At 43.7% G+C, this 26,104-nt stretch overlaps 1 protein-coding gene across 1 annotated transcript in view; it reads right to left on the bottom strand.

The window, feature by feature from the left end:
* Positions 1–3,154: 3,154 nt before the first annotated feature.
* The window catches only part of PCP4 (Purkinje cell protein 4), an 80,794-nt gene continuing 57,844 nt past the window's right edge, over positions 3,155–26,104 (bottom strand). Inside the window, exon 3 of the mRNA XM_023559108.2 lies at positions 3,155–3,738. Coding sequence (XP_023414876.1) covers positions 3,611–3,738 — 128 coding nt within the window. The 3' untranslated portion in view covers positions 3,155–3,610. The remainder of the gene's footprint in view (positions 3,739–26,104) is intronic.

Below are 26,104 nucleotides of genomic sequence, written 5' to 3'. Positions count from 1 at the left end.
AATGCATTTGGCTACTAACTGAAAGGTTGCAGGTTTGAGTCCACCAGAAGCACCTCAGAAGAAAGGTCTTGTGATCTACTTCCAAAAAATCAGCCATTGAAAACCCTACAGAGCAGTTTTATTCTCATACAAGCGGGGTCACTATGAGTCAAAATCAATTCACTGGCACCTAACAACAACACTGTTAAGGAAACTGGCTGCTTGAGGTAGATGGCTTATCTGTGGTGGCTTGGTCAACCTGTAATTTAACAATGAGTCCAGTTCCAAGTCTCCAGTGCTTGCAACACTGCCTACTGGCCTCTCTGAGTTTGAATAACAGAGCCACATCTCTCAGGTCTGCAAGGATCCTCTGGGCCTACAATGATGAGCACCTCTTTTCTAGGCCCTTGCCCAGAAAGCTTCTCCGCCAACACTTCCCAAGCCTGGATGAGCAGCCTACCCTCTGTTCTGCCACAGCGTGGCCCTCAACCCTCTCTGTACTGGTCTCTCCATTCCAGCCATCTATTTACCTGGGGCTTTTCCCACCAGCCTGCCAGCTCCTTGAAGGAAGAACTTTCTCCCTGGTGGCCATAGCACCAAGCATAGAGTCCAGCTCTGAATAGGGAGTCAACAAATATGTGTGGAATGAAATTGAATTAAGGATGCTTCCACGTTGCTGACATCCTGTGCAGCTCTACTGGGGCGCAGACTGTGGAAACTCCTTTCTCCTCTCTTGGATGAAAACTGCAGCCCAAGAGAAGGGAAAGGTCCTAGGCCACTTCTCTCTCCTCAGACTCCATGAGACCGTAGACAACCTACCCAACTCCCATGCTGAAGGGGCACATGGAGTCCCCCTTGCTGTTTGCTGGAGTTGTGGGACCTTGTGAAACCTACTGGGAAGTGAAAACTTGAATTCAGCCCTGTGGCTCAAAGGAAGTCAGATATACCCTTGTCCTGTGATTGGGACAAAGGTGGCATATCGGAGCCATTGAAGGGCCTCCCCAAACTTCCCAGCCCCACCCATCTCCACTTTCACCTTTATGCCCTCAAGAAGACATTGTGACCAAGGGAGTGTCCCCTGTCCCTCGGAATGTGGAGGAAGGAAAAAGGAATTGAGATCCAGACCCCAGGATGTTCTCTTCTATGTGGAGAGCCCCCTTTAGGCGGAGCATCTTCGCTGTAAAACCAGATCTGCTTCCAAATGCCAATGTTTGGAGCAGAGCCAGAAAGAGCATCAGGGCTGCTCCTCACCCAGTAGGGGGAGGCCCCCACTTCCTTTATATAAAACATCCAGAGAATTGAGGGGATGATGGTGGTACTGGAAGTATGGGATAAGAAAGGAGTTGATTTGAATTATGGAATCATTCTTGTTTTTCCCAACCTGCTTACATTGGTAGCTTAGGGAATTCAAAGGAAAGTGCTACACAGTCTTTCTCATCTCTGTGTTTTCAGTGCCCACCCCCACCCCCACCCCATGTCTTGGGATGATTTTCCTGAAGCGTCACTTGAACCTCCTGCCCTCTTTGCAGTGGAGATGGGAGGCCACCTGGAGGCCCACCCAGAGCCTGGTCTGGCTGGTAGTGCTGAAGCAGTCCTGTTAATTCTCATCCGATTGGAAATCGATCTGAGGAAGCCATGAGTTTCCCTGTTCCCGACACCAAAAAAATTGTCCAGCAGGAAGGATTTCCTTCCACAAGGCAATAAATGCAATTTCAGATGGATTTTTCGAGACAGGCAATCCTCATAAGCCTGCCAGTTTTTCTCCATCTGTAACATGGTGACACCAAACGGGGTCTGGCCAGAGGGGCAGCATCTCCCCCACCCACCAGTCATGTACTGGCCCTCTCCTGGCTTCTACCATAGTACCCTTGCACGCTCAGACACACACATGTGTACACATGCACGCACAGCACGCACACCACTGCCTGCCTTTCTCTACCGTGGTGACCGCCATATTTACCCACCACCCTGGCCCTGGGGTAAGGGGCTGTTGGAGGAACCACCACTCCAGTTGCCAATGATTCTGACTTAGGTCGACCTTGTGTGCAAAGGAAAGAGATGCAGATACCTCACAGTGGTGCGCTGTGCTGACATGGAGCCATCCCGGGGTTTTGAAGACTAGATGTGGCTTCCACATCAGGTTCTCACATGGCAAAGGTCAAATGCCTGCCATAGGTGACATGGGGACTATGTGTCCTGCCACCTGTGGCCTGAAGGCAGGAATGTACTCAAACAATAGAAGCCAAACCCACTGCTTCGAGTTGAAACGAGTCAATTTCAACTTACAGTGATCCTTTTGGACAGAATAGAACTGCCCTACAGAGTTTCCAAGGCTGTCAATCTTCACAGAAGCAGACTGCCACATCTTTCTCCCGTGGAGCGGCTCGTGGGTTCCAACCACCAACCTTTCAGCTGGTATCCAAGCACTTAACCACTGCACTGCTGGGGCTCCTGGAACATACCCAGTCAACTGGAAAAAGCCAGTAGCTCTTAAGTGGAGAGGTCCTCTCCCCGTGATGAATCTCTCCTCGCTGCCTACAGAACCCCTTTGGGGTGTGTGAGGCAATTTATCTGTGACAGTGGGAGGAGATGGGGTGGGAGAGAAGCCAGACAGCATCTCCAGATTGTGGGTTATGGTAAATCGCCCTAGCAGGGAGAAGATCACAGTGCGAGGAGCATAGAAAAGTCTAGAGGAGGTGGAGGAGCCAGGAGAATGCGTCTCACGCCTGCATCCCTGCTGTCGCAGAGAAACTGCAGGTATAAAGCCCGTCGCCCCCATGGTGCGGCACCCCCTCTGGGTTTCTGAAATTTATGCCTGCTGGGTAAATCTGGTGGCACGTTCTCAGTGCACATGGGTCACCCTCCCCTTTTTGTTCTCCTGGATGAGTCATAATTTCTCCAGTGAAAATTCTAAATCGATGGCACCCCAGGATAGAGGGGGGAAATGAGGTCTCTTATTCCTATCATAAGAAGAAAGTGTACTGCTATTGCTAGCTGGCAGTTAGTATCCTCCAAATGAGACAGGCACAGCTGAGACTAGATCCCTCATTTTGGGCAGTAAAGCTCATAACGGAAGTCGCCCTTCACCATTTAAGAACCCATTGCTGTCAAGTCGATTCTGAAGTATAGCATAGCGACCCTATAGGACAGAGTAGGACTGCCCCCTAGGGTTTCCAAGGAGCAGCTGGTGGTTTCGAACTGTCGACCTTTTGGTTAGTTGCCGAGCTCTTAACCACTGTGCCACCAGGGCTTCCAACGTTTAAGAGAAGGAAATAGGCAGCTGGTTTGCACTCACCTGCAGTACGAAGTAACTTCCTAGATTAATAGAGAGAGAAAGGCAGACACTTTAATTACTCTTCTTAACTCTATTTTATTACAACATCAGGCAAGATAGTTGCAGGAGGAATGATACTGGAGATCGACACAGAGATGAAACCACTCACAATCTCATTGTTTTACACCTTCCTACAAGGGTATAAGTATCAGGGGTTTCTGTACATGCATTTTAAGTTTGCTTTGTGTGTGTCAGATGTGGATGGATAGTTTCTCTCTAGGGTGTTGTTGTTTTAATTCCTTGACAGGTGATGGCTGTATTCAGTGTCTCCTGGTGCACTATGAAGGGGGTCTCCCACTAGGACTGGGACCCCGCCTTCTTCTTCTGGAATTTTCTGAACTGAGACTGAATAGCCACTGCCGCGCGTTCTGTCTCTGGTGCATCCATGTCGATGTCAAACTCTTCTTGAACTTTCTTCTGCCCATCTGCAGAAAGAAAAACATGAACATAAGGCAATCACTGAGCTGAAAACAGGAGGGCAGACAGCAACTCTACGTGAGCAACAGCCGGCCAGTCCTACGTGTGGCACACTCAAGACTTCCCTCACCACCCCGAGGCCAAGACCTAGTTTGCAAAGTAAAATTCAGTGGAGCGTTTGTTTTTTTTTTTTTTTTTTTGACCCTCGTCAGAGTTCAGAACCTGCTGTCTTCTGGCTGCCTGGGCTCCACACCCGAGAGGACAGTGAAACTCAAGGACATAGTCTAAGCACGGGACACAGTCTTAACATTCCCTATTTCCTGCATATGATGTCCTGCTTCTTATGGCTACTTTTTACATATGGTTTGAAAAATATTAGCTGTGCTGTTACCTTCTCTGATATCTCCTGTAGAAAGGATTTAAATATTGTTACAGGTATGGAACCCACAGTGGCTGATATCACAACAGCTCTGAGTGAACAACTTCACCAACTGAGTTTCAGTTTATACATCTTCTGCTGATGAGATCTGTTTATTGTAATAAAGGCTTCTGTTTTTATCACTATTATGACCGAACGACACCATATGACCTGAACCTTCACGAGCTTGACATCTAATTCCAATGAGATAGGCTTGAAAATTCTCTCACTAAAGGCAGAAGGATTTGACTAATTCACACAGTAATTACCTTTGAAAACAGGACATGCAAAAAAGCAGAATGATAAGTTGAACTGCCAAATGTTGTCTTATATATATTTTTACAACAATAAAAGAAAATCTGGAAAACGTATGATTGTCCTTTTGTTGCTGAGTACATTACTGAGCACTGGCCAACTTCTAACCAAATAGTAAATACATAGAAATTTAAAATCCTCTAGCCCTGGAAGTGAAGAGTTTTTACAAATCACTGAGCCCAGTCAAAATCAGAATCATCAAAGCCATCATTTTTTTTTTTAATACAGACACTGGTGCCTCCCTTCCCCAGACTCGGGGTACCTCTTTGCACAACCCCAGTGGCAGCCATGAAGGGTGCTCCAGAAAGCAAGGCCCAGGTAAATAAATTGGTAAGTTGGTATCCCTGGGAGTGTGGCCAGACATCTCTACTGTTTTAAAAAAAACCCTCAGGAGATTCCAAATTGCAGCCAGAGTTGATATTCAAACCCCCCACCCCCACATTTACAGATGAAGTGACTTTTAAGACCCTGAATTCACTCCAGGCAGAATTGGCGACAGGACCTACCTCTCCTGGAACCTAGACCAAGAGCCTGGCAGCCCCCTGGGCTTGCACCTGGAGCAGAGGGCCCGCAGCATGGGAGCACATGTAGCTGGTGGGTAGTGCATCTTGAGGTAGTAGAGCAAGACTTAGCCAGGCAGGAGCAGCAGAGGGGGCTCTATTCCTGACTTTGTCCCCAGGCAGCCTGAGTTCACCCTTTAATCTAAGTGTGGTTCAGCTACTTCTCCGAGTGACTTTGGAGGAAGATGCTTAGGTCTGGGCACTGGGGTACCTGGCAAGTAAGGGAAAAGTTCCTCTCCTGCTTGCTCTAGTATTCTAGTGTTCTTTCTCTCTGTCTCTCTTCAGCTCTCTCTCCTCTCCTTGTCTCTCCCCCCCATCTCTCTTCCTCTCTCCCTTTTTCTCCTTTGCTGTCCCTTTCTCTCCTGTGTCTCTCTCTTCTCTGTCTCACCCTCTCGTTTCTCTCCCCTCTTCTCCCCTCTATCCTCTCTTTCTTTCCCTCTCTCCTCTCCTTCTCTTTCTCTCTTAGATAAATGATCATCAACCCTTATTTCAGATGCATCTGGTAGTGTGACATTCCCTTTGCAGATCCCTGAGCAGGCTTCGCTCAATTTTCCTAGAGATTAAGCAGGGTCGGCCTGGAGCCCTCCACTTGCCCCTCCATCTGGGAGGAAGGGCCTCTGGCACGTGCTTTGCAAGCCTTATTGGATTGATTGGTCGATGACCTAAATCAGTGAATCGTCTTCCTTTATCCTAGGTTTGCTGCCAATGCCCCTAAAAGCAGAGACTGCGAATGCACCGATGTCAGGAATATTGGGAGCCACCTTTTTTTATCCATGGGAGCCCAGATATTCAGGACTAGAGGAACGGCTTCTTACTGCATCTGGAAGCCATTCACACTTTTATCTCTACTGCACTTTCTTCAGGAAATCTACTAGGGGCAGGGCCACTGGGAAGGCCAGAAGTTCCCTGGAGATTAAGTTGATATTTAAAAAAAAACCCTCAACTAGTGCTATTACATGAGCCTGGACTAGAAAGCATATATCTAGCAAACCCATAATACGAATGGCTTTCAGATGTCTTCTCCACTTCTACTAACAACAATAAGCCCTTTAGGACCAATAGCATATAAGCAAAGATGTCACTTTGATGACTAAGGTGCACCTGAGCCAAGCTATGGTCTTTTTAATCACCTCATATGCATGCAAAAGCCAGAGGATGAAAAAAGAAGGCAGATGAAGAATTGCTTCATTCAAACTGTGGCATTGGCAAAGAATATTGAATATACTGTGGGGTACCAGAAGAATTAACAAATCGGTCTTAGAAGAAATACAACCAGAATGCCCCTTAGAAGCAAGAATGGAGATACTTCATCTTGCTTACTTTGGACACATCATTAGGAAAGACAAATTGCTAGGAAAGAACATCATGTTTGGTAAAGAAGAGGGTCAGAGAAAATGAGGAAAACCCTCAAGGAGATGGATTGACACCATAGCCACAACGATGGACTCAAACATACGAACGATCACAAAAATGGGGCAGGACCAGGCAACGTTTCATTCCATTATCATAAGATCTCCATGAATCAGAGCCAACTCAATGGTAACTAACAAAGATGGCAGCACTAGGAATTGCCATTTTTTCATAAAATGGTTTAGGGTCCCAAGCCCTTCCTCCTCCCAGAATAACTCTTGCATCAACCATATAGTGATTGCAAAGGGGGAAAATTAGCTTTGATTCAAAAGAAGAAGGGTGATGTCTTTTTTAGAGTGTTGCTGCAACATGAGGATTTCGAAGGGACCAATTCATCTTTTCCCTTTTCTAATAATATAATGAAGCAGCAATATTATTTCTGGATAAATGATAAAATGAAGATGTGGAAAATTATGTATATTTAGGGAATATGCAATAAGACAATACGGAAGGGTAATAAAAAATCAGTTTTACAATTGTATCTTAAACTAATATCCTAAGCCCAAAGTGATTCATTGATTCCTCCTGGCTTTGAAAAATATTAGTGTTTAAAACAGAAACCACTAATATTCAAGGAAATGTTACTTGCTGTTTACTTCATAGATGCACAGATTTCTTGGGGAAGGTATGCCATCTTCACACTTTCACAGAACCAGCCAACATGTGTAAACCAGAGTAGAAGGGACACTGATTGTGGGCGAGAAGGCACGACTAATTAGATTTGGTGACACATGGGTCAACCAAACAATGTAAGAGTGTAAAGATGCTCAGTGATGTCCTGGGAGGCTGGGAAAGGACTGCTCCAAACACCCTGGACCTCGGTGGAAACAAAGGAATGATAGCGATGAGCCTTGGGAAGGACTATGGCCAGTTACACAGCCCACAGCAGCTATGTCCCTCTCCAGAGCCTCAAGACCCTACAGATATTGAAGTCATTGAGTGTTATGGAATTTAATTGTGCCCTCCAAAAAGATATGTTGAAGTCTTTATCCCTGGTACCTGTGAACTTGACCTCGTTTGAAAACAGGGCCTTCGAAGATGTTATTAGCTAACATGAGGTCATATTGGTCCTAATCCAATATGAGCATTGTCCTTATAAAAGAGGAGAACAAACATGGAGACAGATACACAAAAAGGAAAGCAGCCATGTGATGACAAAGGCAGTTACAGCTACAAGCCAAGGAATGCCAAGGGTTGCTGGGAGCCATTAGAAGATAGGAGAGGGGCATGGAACAGATCGTTTCTCAGAGCCCTCAGAAGGAATCAACACGGCCAATGCTCTGAATTCAGATTCTCAGCCTCCAGAGTTGTGAGACAATAAATTTCTGTTCTCATATGCCACCCAGTTTGTGGTACTTGATGACAACAGCCCTAGGAGACTAATGCAGCTGTGTAAGTCAATCGGCACTTACACCAAGAGCTTTGCTATTGTGTTGGACGCGATGTGCCAAGAGCTGCAGAGGCAGGAGGGAGTGAGGTGGGCAGGAACATGATGTCCCTGTCTCTGCTCATAGTGAAGCTCATTGATTGACGGGGCCCCAGTGTGGGTGGGAGGAAACACTGTCCATGACAGCAGGCCAAATAGTCACCAAACACAGTGGGCAGGGGTGCTGCTGGAGCATCAGGCAAATAGGTAAGAGCCCCTCTCAGCTTCTCAGGCAAGCAGGAGGCTTCATGTTCTGGGCTTGGTTCCAGGTGGACACAGCTCCGCAATATAAGTCATGAAGATGAAGACCATACTTAACCTTGTTCAAAAGAGAGGCTTCCCACTGACAACCAGCACCACCCACAGCTCACTAGTCATGTAAATACTGTAAACCTGGGGCAAAACAGTCTGGCGGTTCTTCAAGCGATTAAACATAGAGTTATCACATGATCCAGCAATCCCACTCCTAAGTATATACGTAAGAGAAACGAAAACATACGTCCACACAAAAACTTGTACCCGAATGTTCATGTCAGCATTATTCACAATAGCCAAAGAATGGAAACAACCCAAATGTCCATCAATGGACAATGGATAAACAAAACGTGGTCTATGCATACAATGGAGTATTATTTGGCCCTAAAAAAAGGAATGTAATACTGATACATGCTACAACATGGATGAACTCTGAAAACATTATGCTAAGTGAAAGAAGCCAATCACAAAGGTCATATATTACATGATTTCATTCATGGAAGTTCAGACTAGGGAATTCCATAGGAATAGAAAGTAGATTAGTGATTACACAGGGCTGGGAGAGAATGGAAGAACTGAGGGAGATAGTTAAAGCACTTGAGGTTTCTTGTTGAGGTGACAAACATGTCCTAAAACTGATTGTGGTGGTGGTTGCCCATATCTATGAATATTGTATACTTTAAATACGGGTAGATTTTATGACCCATGACTTATATCTCAGTAAAGCTATTTAAAAACAAAACATGGAAAATGCAAAAGAAGAGTCTTCTTGGGTCTCCACAGCAAGGAAGGCAGTGAAATTTTAGAGCCCTCAGCCAGCTCCTATGTCCAAGAGAGGCCAGTGAGTCGAAATTAACTGCACAGGAAAATGTCCTTCTCATTTCCCGAGTGCAGCACTGCCATTTCCCTTATACTTCTATTTGATGCTTCATAAAGATGTTTGAAGATATATATATATGGACTGGGTGGGCTCTACCTGACATTTTTAATTAAGGTCCTGCTACCTGAAGTGAGCAAAATGCAACGGCAGTAACTCCTTGTAAACTACCTGGTACTGCACAGTTGTGGTTGTTCATATCTCTCTGGGGTTTCAGAATTCTGTCATTTCCCCTCTGTGTAGACATTCTGAAGATGACTCAAGAAAGGTCAACCATACCAATGAGCTGATTTGATGTGAAAAGGTGTTGTTGTTGTCGTTATTGTTGTAGCTGCTGACTAGTCAGCCATCTACTCATGGCAACCCCATGCACAATGGAACAAACGCTGCCTGGTCAGCATGGATGCGACCATTGTGATCCATAGGGTTTCCACTGGCTGATTTTTAGAAGTAGATTGCCAGGCCTTTCTTCCCTGTCCATCTTAGTCTGGAAGCTCCACTGAAACCTGTTCAGCATCAGAGCAACATATAAGCCTCTAGTGACAGGTGGTGGCTGCATGTGAGGTGCATTGACCAGGAGTCGAACCCGAGTCTCCCACATGGGAGATGAGAATTCTACCACGAATCACTAAAGTAAAAAAGATAATGATTGCCAATTCCATTAGAGGATGAGGAAAAACCCAACACTATGCGCTGTACGGAAACTGTGGTGGCGTAGTGGTTAAGTGCTACAGCTGCTAACCAAAAGGTCAGCAGTTCCAATCCACCAGGTGCTCCTTGGAAACTCTATGGGGCAGTTCCACTCTGTCCTCTTGGATCACTGTGAGTTAGCATTGACTCGACAGCAATGGGGTTTTTTATGGGCTGTATCGCTAGAAAGTGTGACAAGGATGCCCATAACCGTAATATCCTGTGTCCCTGGTGAGCCAGGATCCCCACAAATCCTTCAAACTTTGCCCAACTTGGTCAGGTCCAGCCCCTAAGGACATGTGGCAGTCTAAGGAAGTCAGAACCACAATCTGTAGTGAAAAGTCAGATAACTGGTCAGATTCTGTGGGATCATTCTCATTTTATTTACCAGTAGCCATTGAGTTGATTCTGACTCATGGAGACCCCCTGTGTGTCAGAGTAGAATTGGCCTCCACAGGATATTCAATGGATGATTTTTCGGAAGTAGATCGCAAGGCCTTTCTTCAAAGGAGCCTCTGATTGGACTTGAACTTTCAACTTTTCAGTTAGCAGCCAAGTGCCTTAATTGTTTGCACCACTAGGAACTCCTCTCACCTCTCTAGCAGCTCCAAATTGTCTTTCTGGGATCAAAAACTACTGCTGCAAAATAGCCCCAAGCGGTTGGGCTTTCCCCCTGGGCAGAATCTTCATCAAATAAGAAAGGGATGAGGCTGAAATGACACTACCTGAGAGCTTAGGACATCTCATGACTCAGTATTGCCACAACCTTCCCCCTAGGAAGCAACACAGTCCTATTTGGAATTATACTTTGCACTAGTATAGATATTTCTTACACTATTTCCCTCAAGTGTTGTCTTTTCTTTACAAACTGAGACAGAAAGTGGCACCTGCTGTTATGCGTTTTATTGTCATAAGAGAAATGCGAAGGTATCCCTTCTTAAAGATGTAATTTAATGCTCACTCTTCACTGAGCATTGAATAGATCTTCCCTCATGGATTTCAGTGGAATATTTTACAGATAATTTAATGGCAAATGTATAATAGAGAATCATAACCATAAAAGTAAGGGATTATTACCAGTTGAAAGACAATCCCAAATGAAAATTACAAGTCTCTAATGTTGTAATGGAGTCCCTGGATGGGGCATACAGTTCACATACTCAGCTACTAACTGAAAGGCTGGCAGTTTGAGTCTACCCGTAGGTGCCTTGGAAGGAAGCTTCGGTGATCTACTTCCGAAAAATCCTCCATTGAAAATCCTGTGGAGGCCAATTCTACCCTGACACACGTGGTATCACCATGAGTTGGAATTGACTTCAAGGCAGGCAATTAAAAAAGAAAATCCACAGAATGGGGAAATGGCCTGATTTTCCAAAAATCTCTTTGTTTTTATTGTTAGGTGCCGCCAAGTTGGCTCTGACTCATAATGACCCTATATACATCAGAACGAAACATTGCCCTGTCCTGCGCCATCCTCATAATCATCGTTCTGCTTGAGCCCATTGTTGCAGCCACAATGTCAATCCATCTTGTTGAGGGTCTTCCTCTTTTTCACTGACCCTCGTCTTAACCAAGCATGATGACCTTCTCCAGGAACTGGTCCCTCCTGATAACGTGTCCAAAGTACTTGAGACAAAGTCTAACAATCCTTGCTTCTAAGGAGCGTTCTGGCTGTACTTCTTCCAAGACAGGTTTGTTCCTTCTTCTGGAATATTCAATAATCTTCAGCAATACCATAATTCAAAGGCAGCAATTCTTCTTTGGTCTTCCTTATTCATTGCTAGCTTTCACTTGCATATAAGACAATTGATCATGGCTTGGATGAGGTGCACCTTAGTCCTCAAATTGAGAACTTTGTTTTTTACCACTTCAAAGAGGTCTTTTGTAGCAGATTTGCCCAATGCAATGCATCATTTGATTTCTTGGCTTCTGCTTCCATGGTGGTTGATTGTGGATCCAAGTAAAATGAAATCCTTGACAACTTCAATCCTTTTGCCATTTATCATGATGTTGCTTATTGGTCCAGTAATGAGGATTTTTGTTTTCTTTTTGATGATGTTTAATCCATACTAAAGTCTGTAGTCTTTGGCCCTTATCGGTGAGTACTTCAAGTGCTCTTCACTTTCAGCAAGCAAGGTTGTATCATCTGCATATCGCAGGTTGTTAATGAGTCTTTCTCCAATCCTGACGCTACGTTCTTCATATAGCCCAGCTTCTGGGATTATTTGCTTAGTATACAGATTGAATTAGTATGGTGAAACGATACAACGCACACCTTTCCTGATTATAAACAACACAGTACCCCGCTGTTCTGTTCGTATGAGTGTCTCCTGGCCTATGTGCAGGTTCCTCATGGGCACAGTTAAGCATTCTGGAATTCCCATCTTCACGATGTTATCCATAGTGGAATGTCTTTGCACAGTCAATAAAATACAGGTAAACATCTTTCTGGTATTATCAGCTTTTGCCTGACATCAGCAATGATATGCCTCCTTTCAAGTCCTCCTCTGAATCTGGCTTGAACTTCTGGCAGTTCCCTGTTGCCGTATTGCTGCTATCGCTTTTGAATTATCTTCAGCAAAATTTTACTTGTTTGTGATATTAACGATATTGTCCAATAATTTCCATATTCTGTTGAATCACCTTTCTTTGGAACAGGCAAAATAAGGATCTCTTCCAGTCAGCTGGCCAGGTAGCTGTCTTACAGATTTCTTAGCATAGATGAGTGAGCACCTCTAGCGCGGCATCCATTTGTTGAAACATCTCAGTTGATATTCCATCAATTCCTGGGGCCTTGTTTTTTGCCTATACCTTCAGTGCATCTTGGACTTCTTCCTTCAGTACCATCAGTTTTTGATTATATACTACCTCCTGAAATGGTTGAACATTGACCAATTCTTTTTGGTAGAGTGACTCTGTATATTCCTTCCATCTTCTTTAGATGCTTCCTGTGTGGTTCAATATTTTGTCCGTAGAATCCTTCGATACTGCAACTTAACGCTTGAATTTTTTCTTCAGTTCTTTCAGCCTGAGAAATGTCAAGCATGTTCTTCCCTTTTGGTTTTCTAACTCTAGGTCTTTGCACATTTCATTATAATACTTTGCTTGAACCACCCTTTGAAATCTTCTGTTCAGCTCTTTTACTTCATCATTTCTTCCATTCGCATTACCTGCCCTACATTCAAGAGCAAGTTTTTCAGAGTCTCTTTGGACATTCATTTTTGTCTTTTCTTTCCTGTCGTTTTAATGACCTTTTGTTTTCTTCATGAATGATGCCCTTAATGTCATTCCAAAACTCAACTGGACTTTGGTCATTAGTGTTCAATGCATCAAATCTAAATTCAGGTGAGATATACTCCAGATTGTACTTTGGCTCTCATGTACTCATTCTAATTTTCTTCAACTTCAACTTGAACTTACAGATGAGCAATTGATGGTCTGTTCCATGGTCAGCCCATGGCCTTGTTTTGACTGATGTTATTGAGCTTCTCTATCACTTTGTTCCACAGGTATAGAGGATTTGATTCATGTGTATTCCATTTTGTGAAGTCCACATGTATGTTTATGTTTTTGAAAAAGGATATTTGTGATGAATAAGTCAATGGCCTTACAAAATTCTATCATGCAATTCCTGGGGTCTTTTCTATCACCAAGACCATATTTTCTAATTACCAGTCCTTCTCTGTTTCCAGCTTTTGCGTTCCAATCACCAGTAATTATCAATGCATCTTGATTGCATGTTTGATTACTTTCAGACTGCAGAACTTGGTGAAAATCTTCAATTCTTCATCTAGGCATTAGCAGTTGGTGCATAAATTTGAATAATAGTTGTATTAACTGGTCTTCCTTGTAGGCGTATGGATATTATTCTATCACTGACAGCGTTGTACTTCAGAATAGATCTTGAAATGTTCTTTTTGATGATGAATGTAAAGTCATTTCTCTTCAATCTGTCATTCCAAGCATAGTAGACCATATGATTTTCTGATTCAAAATGGCCAGTACCAATCCATTTCAGCTCGCTATTGCCTAGGATATTGATCTCTGTGCATTCCATTTCATTTTTTGATGACTTCCAATTTTCCTAGATTCATTCTTCATACATCCCACATTCCAGTTATTAATAGGTGTTTGCAGCTGTTTCTTCTCATTTTAAGTCGTGGCATATCAGCAAATGGAGGTCCCAAAAGCTTGACTCCATCCACATTATTAAGGCCGACTCTACTTTGAGGAGGCAGCTTTCCCCAGTCGTCTTTTGAGTGCCTTACAACCTGAGGGGTTCATCTTCTGGCACTATCTCAGAAAATGTTCCACTGCTATTCATAAGGTTTTCACAGGCCAGCCTTTTTCAGAAGTAGGCCACCAGGTACTTCTTACTAGTCTGTCTTTGTCCGAAAGCTCCACTGAAACCCGCCCACCATGGGTGACCCTGCTGGTATTTGAAATACTGGTGACATAGCTTCTAGCATCATAGCAACATGCAAACCACCACAGTACGACAAACTGACAGATGAGTGATAGAAACGGGAAGTCAAACCAAAACCAAACCCAGTGCCGTCGAGTCGATTCCAACTCATAGCAACCCTGGTTATCAAATCATTGGACAGATACCTATTGAGCACCTAACCTAACTTCTGGGTTTTAAAGGCTTTCAAACAGTTTTATATCCTTTGCCTCATTTAACCTCTACAAGAGTTTATAGAAACTGCAGGAAAAAGTCACTGTCTCCATTCTACAACGGCTCAGAGAAGATAATGCACCTTGTCCAAGGTCACCTCTTGAGTATGTGGCCATAGGCTGACCTAGAATCCAGGTTTTGGTCCAAATCCTGTTTATACACTGCAGCATTGAGCTACTTCTGGCCCCTTAGATGTAGGTCAAGACGGCAGACTTCTGTAAGGACCAGCTGATGACCCAAGTCTAAACACATAACACAGTCAACCATTCTGCAAAATCTGCTTGTTTACTGGATGATCTGGGAGAATTAGTTCCAAATTCATCATTCAGCAAAGGATTTAAAAGCTCACTGCTATTGTAGGTGCTGGGAGAGAGCAGAGAACACACCCAAGTTTCTCCTTGGGTCACAGGGAAAACAGGAAATAAAAAGGTAAATGCAAAAATAAGTAATTGAATCCCAAAAATTCCAAAAATAGGGCAGGGTGCTGAGTGGGAGAGCAGGAGCGAGCCCAGGTTGTCAGGGAAGACCCCAGAAGCAGAGACAGCATGCAAGGATGCTCATCCCCAAAGCCACCCTTAACCTATCTGCCTCGGAGGAGATGAGGCACACTGGCTCTTCATCCATGAGAAGCAACACTTTCCAGAAAATGATTCTACAATCTCAAATGCTTAATGCATATTCTTGAAAAATTAACAGACATGAAAAGTCATCAAGGGCATAACAGAGCTATTCAAGTATACTGACAGCCACAGCCAGCGAGATGATAAAAAGTGTAAAAAGCTGCGTAATTCAGAAATATATCATAGAAACCCCTAGGCATTGGTGAAGGGAATTCTGAAATACATTTGTCTCAAAGTTTACGGGGATGTAAGTTCATTGCCCAGAGGTACTGTCAATAAGTCATGAACACAGCAGCATTTGGTTTTCACACACACACACACACACAAAAAAAACAGGTAAAGGCATTCATTTGCATACTTATAGCCCTCCATATCTTAAGATTTATTTTATAGAAACAAATTACCTCCTAAGGCCTAACCCTCTAGACCAAAAATTTGACCACAAGCAGTAAACTGGGAATATAATTGTTGTGAGCAGGACTTTCCTTGATGAGGAGTTGAAGCACATAGCCTACCATAAAAGGGTGTCGATTTTAGCATGCCAAAAAGAAATAACAGTCATTGAGCTTAAGGAGGCCTTGCAAACGAGGTATTTGGATGCCAAGGGTCTTAGAACGTCCTGCCTCCTTTTAAATTGTAGTACTAACTTTGAAATAACTAACATCTGTCAGTTGCGTTGCCTTCAATATAATTAAGCTAATTGGCACAGAGCCCTTGGCTCCTGGGGTCCTCTTAGTGGGATATCCACCTCTCCCCCACAGCGAGGCCACCTGATTGGCCAAGGAGAGCCAGTGGGGGCTCCATCATTAAGGACCCAAATGGAGGCCCCTGAGGCAAAGCAGAGTCAGAGACAGGTAAGCAAAGCAAGGAAGGATTGGAATCTTTATCCCTTAAGCCTCAAATTCAACCAGGTGATACCCAGCGAACAAAGCATCTAGCGTTAATGAAAAGGTCAATTTCTCCTGAGGAAAATAACTAAGTTTTTATGTACGGTACATAAAAATGCTGGCACACAACAGCACATTTTACGAAACATCAATAAAGGATAAAGACAATGTTCTCTTTATAAGGCTGGAAAGAGTCACTGGAAAGGCCACTCTGTCCTTCATCCAGTTATTCCTGAGTTATAAACAGTCGCTCCGTGGCTGGGGAGGAGCCTGGAATCCCAGCAAAGCCAGCACCGGAGCGCCAAGTGATTTCTCTTTCCTGCCGGCCAGCTCTGTATTTATTGAACGGGGGCTGCTGGTGCGGAGAATTGCAATTTTCCAGGTCTTTGCTAAGCGGCAGAGATTAATGAGCAAGGTCAGGCATTAGCAGTGCCAGGCAACAGGGCTTTCTGTGTCTATTGTGTTCTCCAGATCAAATTAAAACACAATTCCTTCTTCTTCTAACTTTCCATTTACCAAGTTAGCACGTTTTTTTTGGTATTTACAGTGATTTCCAAGAGACGAAATTCACTTTTGTCCTAAAATAAAGGTATGCTGAAACCTAGAGTCTTCGACTGTTCGAATCAGGTTCTGGTTACATACAAAATCTCATCTGGTCAGCTACAAGTGATATTTTATCTCCAGTTCTTCTAGGTCCTCCATTTCTGATTATTCTGTTTCTCTGGCCCCTTTCTAAATTCACCCTTGCTTATATAGCAACCCAATCACTACATTTAGATAATCAAGTGCAAATCTGGGGGAATCATTTGAAAAGAGTAAGCCTTGATAAAATCAAATCTTCCCCCAAATTCATTAAGCCTATGATGGAAACATGGTGTAGTGGTTAAGTGCTACGGCTGCTAACCAAAGGGTCGGCAGTTCGAATCCGCCAGGCGCTCCTTGGAAACTCTATGGGGCAGTTCTACTCTGTCCTATAGGGTCGCTACGAGTCGGAATCGACTCGACGGCACTGGGTTTTTTGGGGATGATGGAAACAGGCAACCTTGGGGGGTACAAACAGTTAACGTACTCGGCTGCTAACCAAAAGGTTGGAGGTTTGAGTCTACCCAAGGTGCCTCAGAAGAAAGGCCTGGTGATCTACTTCTGAAAAGCACCCATTGAAAATCCTAGGGCACACAGTTCTACTCTGACACACGGGGGTCGCCATGAGTCAGAATCAATTCTGTGGTAACTGGTATAAAGAGAACAAACAAAAAAAACAAGACATCAGTATCACTGCAAAATAATAATTTTTCTCTTGGAAAGGCAAAATTAGTTCCAGTCCAAAATGCCTACATTCTCCAGAAAAAAAATCAAGCAAGGCAGAGAGGTGTACTGAGAAATAGCTTAACCAGGGAAGGCCTGAATTCAAGTCCTGACGGCTAGACTGTGGTCCAATCATTTGCCTTTCTGAATTGTAAATCCTTCCTTGTGGTTGCATGAAACGGGGGGTGAGGATGGTGAATCTAGCCTTGTTTCTCTGGTGAGACAGTTGAGGGGCCAAGGAGAGAATATGCTTTCAAAACCACAAAGAGAAATTACAACAACCCAAGTGCGGAGGAATGCAGACTGGCTGCCTGATGTCGTCAGTTCGAGAATTTGCCGGGGTGGTGATCAAGGAGAAGACAGGAGCACAGGATGAAAATGTCGCAAAACAAGCTATTTTTTGGGATAGCACTTGGACAGGTTTACGTGTGGGGGAGTTCCTCAAAGCCTGAGACCTTCTGGAGACAGTGGCAATGGGGCCACCCAAAAGGGAAAGAGGGCAGGGAACTCCCAGAGGAGAAGGGAATTGGAGGGGGTGCTTCTGCGTCTAGGTGATATCACTTAGCAGCAAGGTGGGGAATTTCTGGGTCAAAGAGCTGCTAAGGGCAGGAGCAGTTTAGTATCATTTATAGGGTTGGTATGAGTCGGAATCAACTTGACGGCACTGGGTTTGGTTTTTTTTTTTTTTGGATAGCCTCCAGGGTTTCTCTTATCTAGAGCTAGCAGAGGCTGGGTAGTTTCTCAGTATATACAAAGCAGGCAGGCCCTAAGTGGTGAACAGTCTGCTTATTTGGGCTACATTAAAAACAATTGGGTACAAAAAATCTGAGTTTGGTGCTGGCAGGGTTATATATTTATTTATTTTTAAATTGTGTTTTCGGTGAAAGTTTACAGCTCAAGTTAATTTCTCATATAAAAATTTAGACACATATTGTTATGTGACATAGTTGCAATCCCTATAATGTGACCGCACACTCCCCCTTTCCACCCTGGATTTCCCATGTCCACCAGCTCCTGTCCCTTCCTGCCTTCTCAGCCTCCCCTTGGACAGGAGCTGCCTATTTGGTCTCATGTATGTGCTTGAACTAAGGGGCACACTGTTCACGAGTATTATTTTATGCTTTATAGTCCAGTCTAATCTTTGTCTGAAGCATGGACTTTGGGAATGGTTTTAGTTCTGGGTTAACAGAGCATCCGGGGGCCATGGCTTCAGGGGTTCCTCCAGTCTCAGTCAGACCATTAAGTCTGGTCTCTTTATGTGAATTTGAGTTCTGCTCCACACTTTTTTCCCCTGCTCTGTCAGGGACTCTCTGTTGTGTTCCCTGTCAGGGTGGTCACTGGTGGTAGCCGGGTACCATCTAGTTCTTCTGGTCTCTGGCTGATGGAATCTCTGGTTTGTGTGGCCTCTTTGTCTCTTGGGATAACATTTTCCTCATGTCTTTCGTATTCTTCATTCTCCTTTGCTCCAAGTGGGTTGGGACAAATTGATGCATCTTAGATTGCAAACTTTTAAGACCCCAGACACCACTCACCAAAATGGGATGGAGAACATTTTCTTAATGTACTTTGTTTTGCCAGTTGACCTATATTTTCCCCAAAACCATGGTCCCCAGACCCCAGATCCAGCTACTCTGTCCCTCAAAGTGTTTGGTTGTGTTCAGGAAACTTAGCTTTTAGTTTAGTCCAGCTGTACTGACTTCCTCTGTATTGTGTGTTGTCCTTCCCTTCACCTAAAATAATTCTTGTCTACTGTCTAGTTAGTGAATTCTCTTCTCCCTCCCCACCCTCATAACCGCCAAAGAATGTTTTCTTTTGTGTTTAAATCTCTTTTTGAGTTCTTATAATAGTGATCTCATACAATATTTTTCGTTTTGCAACTGATTTCCCTTAGCATAATGCCCTCCAGATTCATCCACATTGTGAGATGTTTCAAAGATTCATCACTATTCTTTATCATTGTGTAGTATTCCATTGTGTGTATGTACCATAATTTGTTTATCCATTCATCTGTGGATAGGCACCTGGGTTGTTTCATCTTTTTGCTGTTGTGAACAGTGCTGCAATGAACATCGTTGTGCAATATCTATTCATATGATGGCTCTTATTTCCCTAGGATATGTTCCAAGGAGTGGGATTGCTGGATCGTATGGTACTTCTATTTCTAGCTTTTTAAGGAAGCGCCAAATCAATTTCCAAAGTGGGTTGTAACATTTTACATTCCCACCAGGAGTGTTTAAGTGTTCCAGTCTCTCTACAACCTCTCCAACGTTTATTATTTTGTGTTTTTTGGATTAGTAGTTGCAGGCAGGTTGTTGAGCTAATGGGACCCAGTCAGTTGTGAAGAAGCAAATACTGTAGCACCAATACACAGAGGCCATCCTTGAATCATTTATATAACCTAATGCCTTCTCTCACCTCTCCTCCCTCTCCCAGAGAGGCGGGGAAGCTGGAGGAAATTCATTCCCAGATGAGTTGGAGTAGAATTCTGCAGCCCAGGCACTGGTGAGACCTGAGAAGGTATCAGTGAGCCCCAGAGGTGACAGCCAAACATAGAAGAGTCCATACTCTCGCAAGCACAGAGGCAGAGGCATTGGGGTCCTCTGGGGCAGTGTGGTGGCATTCCACTATCCAGTTCCTGGTGTCCCAGATGCCATGTGCCAGGCAGAGGCAGCAGGTGGGGGGGCGTCTGCTGCGACAGACCCACCATGTGGTTGAGTGTTTTTTCCGTGTGTATTCCTGGCTGTGCACCCATCAGGCTGGGTTCTCTGCCTCCCAGAAATTCTGTCAGGGGTATCGGTACCTTGCAGAATTTCTGGGAGGTAGGGGCCCCCTCTAGTTTTTGTGGAGGCAAGGGGAGGATAGGTAGAGCTCATTCATAGGATTAAAACAAACAAACAAAAAACCCCAAACCGGTTGCCGTCGAGTCTACTCCAACTCATAGAGACCCTATAGGACAGAGCCCCATAGGGTTCCCAAGGAGCAGCTGATGGATTCAAACCTTTTGGTTAGCAGCCGAGCTCTTAACCGCTGAGCCACCGGGGTTCCAACTCAAAGGATTGGCTTACTGCAATTATTATAACTATAAATGAAAGAGTTTATTCTATGTTTTTAGGGATAAGATTCCAAGCTTTCATTTGATTTGTATAGAAAATTCTTTAGTACACATTGGAAGATAACTTGAATGAAAGTAGGTAAATGAGAATCTTTTGGGAATCAGGGCAATATACCAAATATTTCCTTCCTCTTCTGAGCACATTGAACTTTCTTCCCAGGTATCAGCAGCAAACTTCCCTAGCATCAAACTACAGAAAGTCCAAGGTTGCCTTTGACAAAGAAAAACTTCTTCAGGCTTATTGGTGGGATGGAGAACAAATGGATCCTCTAACACTTTAGACAAGCCCTCCATGAGCACCAACCAGATACCTAAGGGCTTCAGAGGCTCCAGGAGCAGAAACATGTTGTGGCCAGGTCTGCTCATTGCTTTCTGCTTGTCTATTTATCCCTTTCTTCTTTCTTATAAAGCTCCTGATTTGGGGCTAAGTACATGGCTAACCAGAGCGAAGTTCCCAGCCCCCTTGCTCTTGGAATGGCCATATGACTAAATTCTGGTCTATAATGTAGACAGGAGCACAGAAATGCCCTGAAAAGAGAGATAACATAAATTCTTTTTCCTTTTTCTGCTGACTGGAATGCAGGTGAAATGGCTGCTGCTCAAGCAACTATGCTGGACAGTAAGTTGGAAGCCTTATGGCCAGGATGTGAAACAGTAAGACGTCCTTAAAGCCACCTGCCTACCCTGGACTTCCTGCCTCCAGACTTCTTCTATACGAGAGAAAGAAGCTTCTTTATTGTTTAAGCTGTTGGGGTTTCTGCTTCTTGCAACTGGACCTCATCTACTTATAATAAGTATATATCATCTGAAAACATTTCATTTCAAGCCAGAAATTCAGATAGACATTGCTGGTATAACTTTTCTTCGCTTACCTATATGCCTTTTCTTTTGTTACATACCAAAAACAAACCAAACCCAGTGCCATCAAGTCAATTCTGACTCATAGCGACCCTATGGGACAGAGTAGAACTGCCCCATAGAGTTTCCAAGGAGCGCCTGGCAGATTTGAACTGCCGACCCTTTGGTTAGCAGCTGTAGCACGTAACCACTACGCCACCAGGGTTTCCTTTACATCTGTCTAATTTCTGACACGGATGGTCGTTGAGTTTATAGCATTTAACCCTTTTAAAAGCCCAGCTATTTTTTTTTTTTTCACAAACATCTGTTTTATACTCAGTAACCTTTGCCAACCATCATTCTCAGGCTTCCCTGCTTCATGTTTTCCTTTTTCTCCTTTGTGGAATATCATCTTCTTCCTCCATGCCCTTCTCTTTCTGGCTTTGGAAAGTTGAAGCTTCTCTGTACTTGAAAATATAGAAACCTACTGCAAGGAAGGGCAACCTCCTAGGAGGGTGTTTTCCCTCATCAGGTTTTAGTCCACTCCTTCATTCAGCTCCAGGTCCTTTTTGTCTTTTCCTTTATAGTTTTGGAATAATTTGAGTTGTGCCCTTTCTCCTAGATTACCTAGTTTGGCCAGGCATCAATGGACCATCCTGAAAATAATCACTTCCTTGTCAGACTCACTTTTGTCCCTAGCTCCTACACTTCGAAAATATGGGCTTTAAAGGAGGAAATCCTTGAGAATCTCATCATCATCGTGTATTTTATAAAGCTCTCAGTTCTTTATAGAAAGAAAAGTTACATGCAGTTATAATTTCAAGATATATCTAAGTAGCCTCAAAGGAGCATCAGTTAGCCTAATTCACATGAAAACCTGAGTGAAGCCTATTGAATTTCTAACTCTCCTTGTCTCATAATTCAAGAGAGATTTTGACTTAACACAGGCGAGGAGAAGCCAGGACAAATGGGCTATCTTCTAGGAGTCGAGCAAAAGGAAGAGAAAAGCTGATGAGACCGAGTCCAGGCTGCCTTGTGATTTGAAATCAGCTGCCAAGCTAAGGGTTCCTGGATGGCACAAGCAGTTTGTACTTGATGACTAACCTAAAGGCTTGCAGTTCAAACCAACCCATAGCATGGAAGAAAGGCCTGGCAATCTGCTTCCATAAAAGATTACAGCCAAAAAATACCCTATAAAGCAGTTTTACACTGTAACACATGGGTTTGCCATGAGTTGGAATCAACTCCACAGCAATGGGTTTGGTGGTTGTTGTTGTTGTTGTCAAGCTAACAGCATGGATCGATAAAGTATTAAACACATACCAGAACAGGACCAAAGCTGTTTCCAAACTTTGGGACTTACAGACTTTTCTCCTTCCCTATGTTCTCTGTGGTGCTACCCATTTCAAAAGGCATCTTCATCCTTGACGGGCGTTTCTGCATTTTTCTTGGACCCTCGCCATCAGCTAAGCCGATGGGCTGCACTATCTCACCAGACACACCATCATCCTGGCTCTTCAGCCTTCCCCTCTAATCCAGGCAGACAGGCATTTTCCTTTGTGGACTTCCGGGGACTCCAAGCTTTCTTAGACGCCATGAGTCTATTCGGTAGATGGGTCAGTTGTATGTAGGATGCAAATCTCTGACTGACACAGTGAAAGCCGTGTGTGAAGCCAAGCCAGGACCAAGCTCGTCCCAGGTCCAGCTGCAGCAAGCTGATGAGTCCCCACGACCGCTCCTGCTCTCAGAACTCAGATTGTCACCGACCTTGACTCCCCATCCAGTCATGTGTCGTATGCTCTGCTTCACTCTCTTTACTTTTCGTGTGTGATGAGCAAACAGGAGCAGAAATGGACACGACTACACACATCCTCCATTTCCCATATTTGAAAATTCTGAACCTCAAACATTCTGAGCATGACCAAGTATTCCATGTCAGAATGTCACAAAGGTGGGGAAGGGTTCTGCACAGAGGCGTGGGCCTACGTGGCTGATTGTGTCTTTATGTGTCAGCAAAGGTGTGTGTCGAGCTTCAAGGAACTGCCAACTGTGGAAGTGACACACCCCACACTCTGGTGTCTGGATCCCACAGCTGCATTCCTCCGAGTCACTTCTCTTCACAGGTGTCAAGCCAAGACATATTGCTTCCATTTGCCTTTTAAAATTGATACTCGCTTAAGAGCTCATGGCAGGACACTTGAGGATTTGGTGGAAATAGCTTTTCAGAGGGTGTCATCTTAGGCTTTGAGTCTTATTATTCAGCTTACCAGAAAGATGAGTTCACATGTTTGTAAGAGGAGAATGAAAAAAGATTAAACACCCAACAAGGAATAAAAGTTTTGTTGTTGTTGTTATTAGTTGCAGTCAAGTCAGCTCTGACTCATGGTAGCCTTATGTATAACAGAAAGAAATGTTATCCAGTCCTACACCATCTTTGTGGTCATTGTTATGTCTGAGTCCATTGTTGTGGTTATTGTGGAAATCCATCTCATGGAGTGTTTCCAGGCATTTTCACTGACTCTCTACCAACCATGATGCTTTTTTCTAGCAATTGATCTTCCCTGATAAAGAGGGAGACCCTCCGTGAGATGGAATGGCACAGTAGCTGCAACAACGGGCTCAAACAATTGTGAGGATGGTGCAGGGCTGGGCAACATTTTGTTCTGTTGTGTCTAAGTCACCACGAGTCAGAGCCAACAGAATGGCCACAAATAAAACATGACAGGAGACCAAGGCCTCTGTCCTTTATCCACTTCCTTGAAGCCTCTCCATCCGAAAGTTCTCATATACCAAATATAAATCAGAGTATTATCATTTCTTTTGAGAATTCCAAAGATACTTCCAGTGTCAGGCAACAAGATCTAAGATTATTCAGTTTTGAAATTTTTTTTTTCAAAAACATAATTTTTCCAAGGATCAACATTGAGCTATGTATTTGCCCCTTGAAGCATTCTGATATAAATAGAGGTAGTAGAAGCTACTACTATGACCATGCAAAGACATTCAACTATGGGGATCATAACAAATTGTGGATAACATTGAGAAGAATGGGAATGTCAGAACACTTAACTGTGCTCATGAGGAACCTGTACATATATCAAGCGGCAGTCCTGCTAACAGAACAAGAGGATACTGCATGGTTTAAAGTCAGGAGAGGAGTGCATCAGGGTTGTATTCTTTCACCATACCTATTCATTCTGTATGCTGAGCAAATAATCTCAGAAGCTGGACACTATGCAGAATGGGGCTTCAGGATTGGAGGAAGAAGACTCATTAACAACCTGCAATATGCAGATGACACAACCTTGCTTGCTGAAAGTGAAGAGGACTTGAAGCATTTACTGAGGAAGATCAAAGACCACAGCCTTCAGTGTGGATTCAATGTAAAGAAAACAAAAATCCTCACAACTGGATCAATAAGCAACATCACGATAAATGCATAAAAGATTGAAGTTGCCAAGGATTTCGTTTTACTTGGATCTATAATCAACACCCAGGGAAGCAGCAGTCAAGAAATCAAACAATACACTGCATTGGGCAAATCTGCTGCAAGAGACCTCTTTAAAGTGTTAAAAGCAACGATGTCACCTTGAAAACTAAGGTGCACCTGACCCAAGCCATGGTGTTTTCAATCGCCTCATATGCATCCAAAAGCTGGACAATGAATAAGGAAGACCGAAAAAGAAATGATGCCTTTGAATTGTGGTGTTGGTGAAGAATATTGAATATACCATAGACTGGCAAAAGAATGAATAAATTTGTCTTGGAAGAAGTACAACCAGAATGTTCCTTAGAAGCAAGAATGGCAAGAATATATTTCACATACTTTAGACATGCTGTCAGGAGGGATCAGTCCCTAGAGAAGGAGGACATCATGCTTGGTAAAGAAGAGGGTCAGCGAAAAAGAGGAAAACCCTCAAGGAGATGCATTCACACAGTAGCTACAACAATGAGCTAAAGCATAACAATGATTGCGAGGATGGAGCAGGACCGGGCAGGGTTCCACTCTGTTGTACATAGGGTCTCTATGGGTTGGAACTGACTCGACAGCACAGAACAACAGCAACAGTAGAAACATTTCTGTCTAGATCAAAAACTTAAGTAGTGGTAAAATACACCTTTTTGGTTGCAATAGCTCAAGGGAGCATTAATAGAGGGTGATATCAAGGAACTGATGGAAAAAACCAATTAAGGTAGAATGTGAAGAGAAAAAATGTCTAACATCAGTCTATTAGAGAATGGGAACGTCTCCCAGGAGCAGTAGCATCTGGCCTTTTGCCAAAGTCATTTTAAGCTGAACTGAGGAAATATACGTCAGGGAGTTATATTTTGCCAGCTGTAAATGGCCACAGTGACCTAATAGGATATTTCTAGCTCAGATATGTAATTGGCAAGATTTTAGAGTTGTGTTCAACTTTGCGATGTGTGAGCAGAATAAGACTGAATGCTCTTTCTCCAAGTAGCTCACAATGTCTTCTAAGACCCTCTCCTACTCTCCCCAAAATGAATCTGGCTCATAATTTCATACCTGGAGCTCAACTCCTGCTTGGATTACCACCATTTAAGGTGTCAATGGGCTTGATTTACACAAAAGGCAAGCGAGGATTTTTTGAGTAGTTGAAAATCAATATTCAATTATCAGAGGGTTGGAAATGGTATACCTGGCAATGTCATGTAGGTTTCCAAAGATGAAAAGACACAGCTGTTGCTATGGGTTGAATTGGGTTCCCTAAAAATATATGTTGAAGTCCTAGCCCCCAGAACCTCAGAATGTGGTCTTACTAAAAATAGAGCCATTGCAGATGTAATTAGTTAACATGAGGTCATACTGGATCAGGGCGGGTCCTAATGTCTTTTTGACTGATGTCCTCGTAAGAGAAAACAGTGACACACAGAGAGACACATAGAGGGGAGATGGCCATGTGAAGGTGGAGGCAGAGAGTGGAGTGATGCATCTACAAGCCAAGGAATGCCAAGGATTGCT

This window comes from Loxodonta africana, chromosome 2, assembly GCF_030014295.1.
Source record: "Loxodonta africana isolate mLoxAfr1 chromosome 2, mLoxAfr1.hap2, whole genome shotgun sequence".
NCBI classification, from domain to species: domain Eukaryota; kingdom Metazoa; phylum Chordata; class Mammalia; order Proboscidea; family Elephantidae; genus Loxodonta; species Loxodonta africana.
Note: the sequence above shows the minus strand (reverse complement) of the source record. Positions and strands in the feature narration are given on the sequence as shown.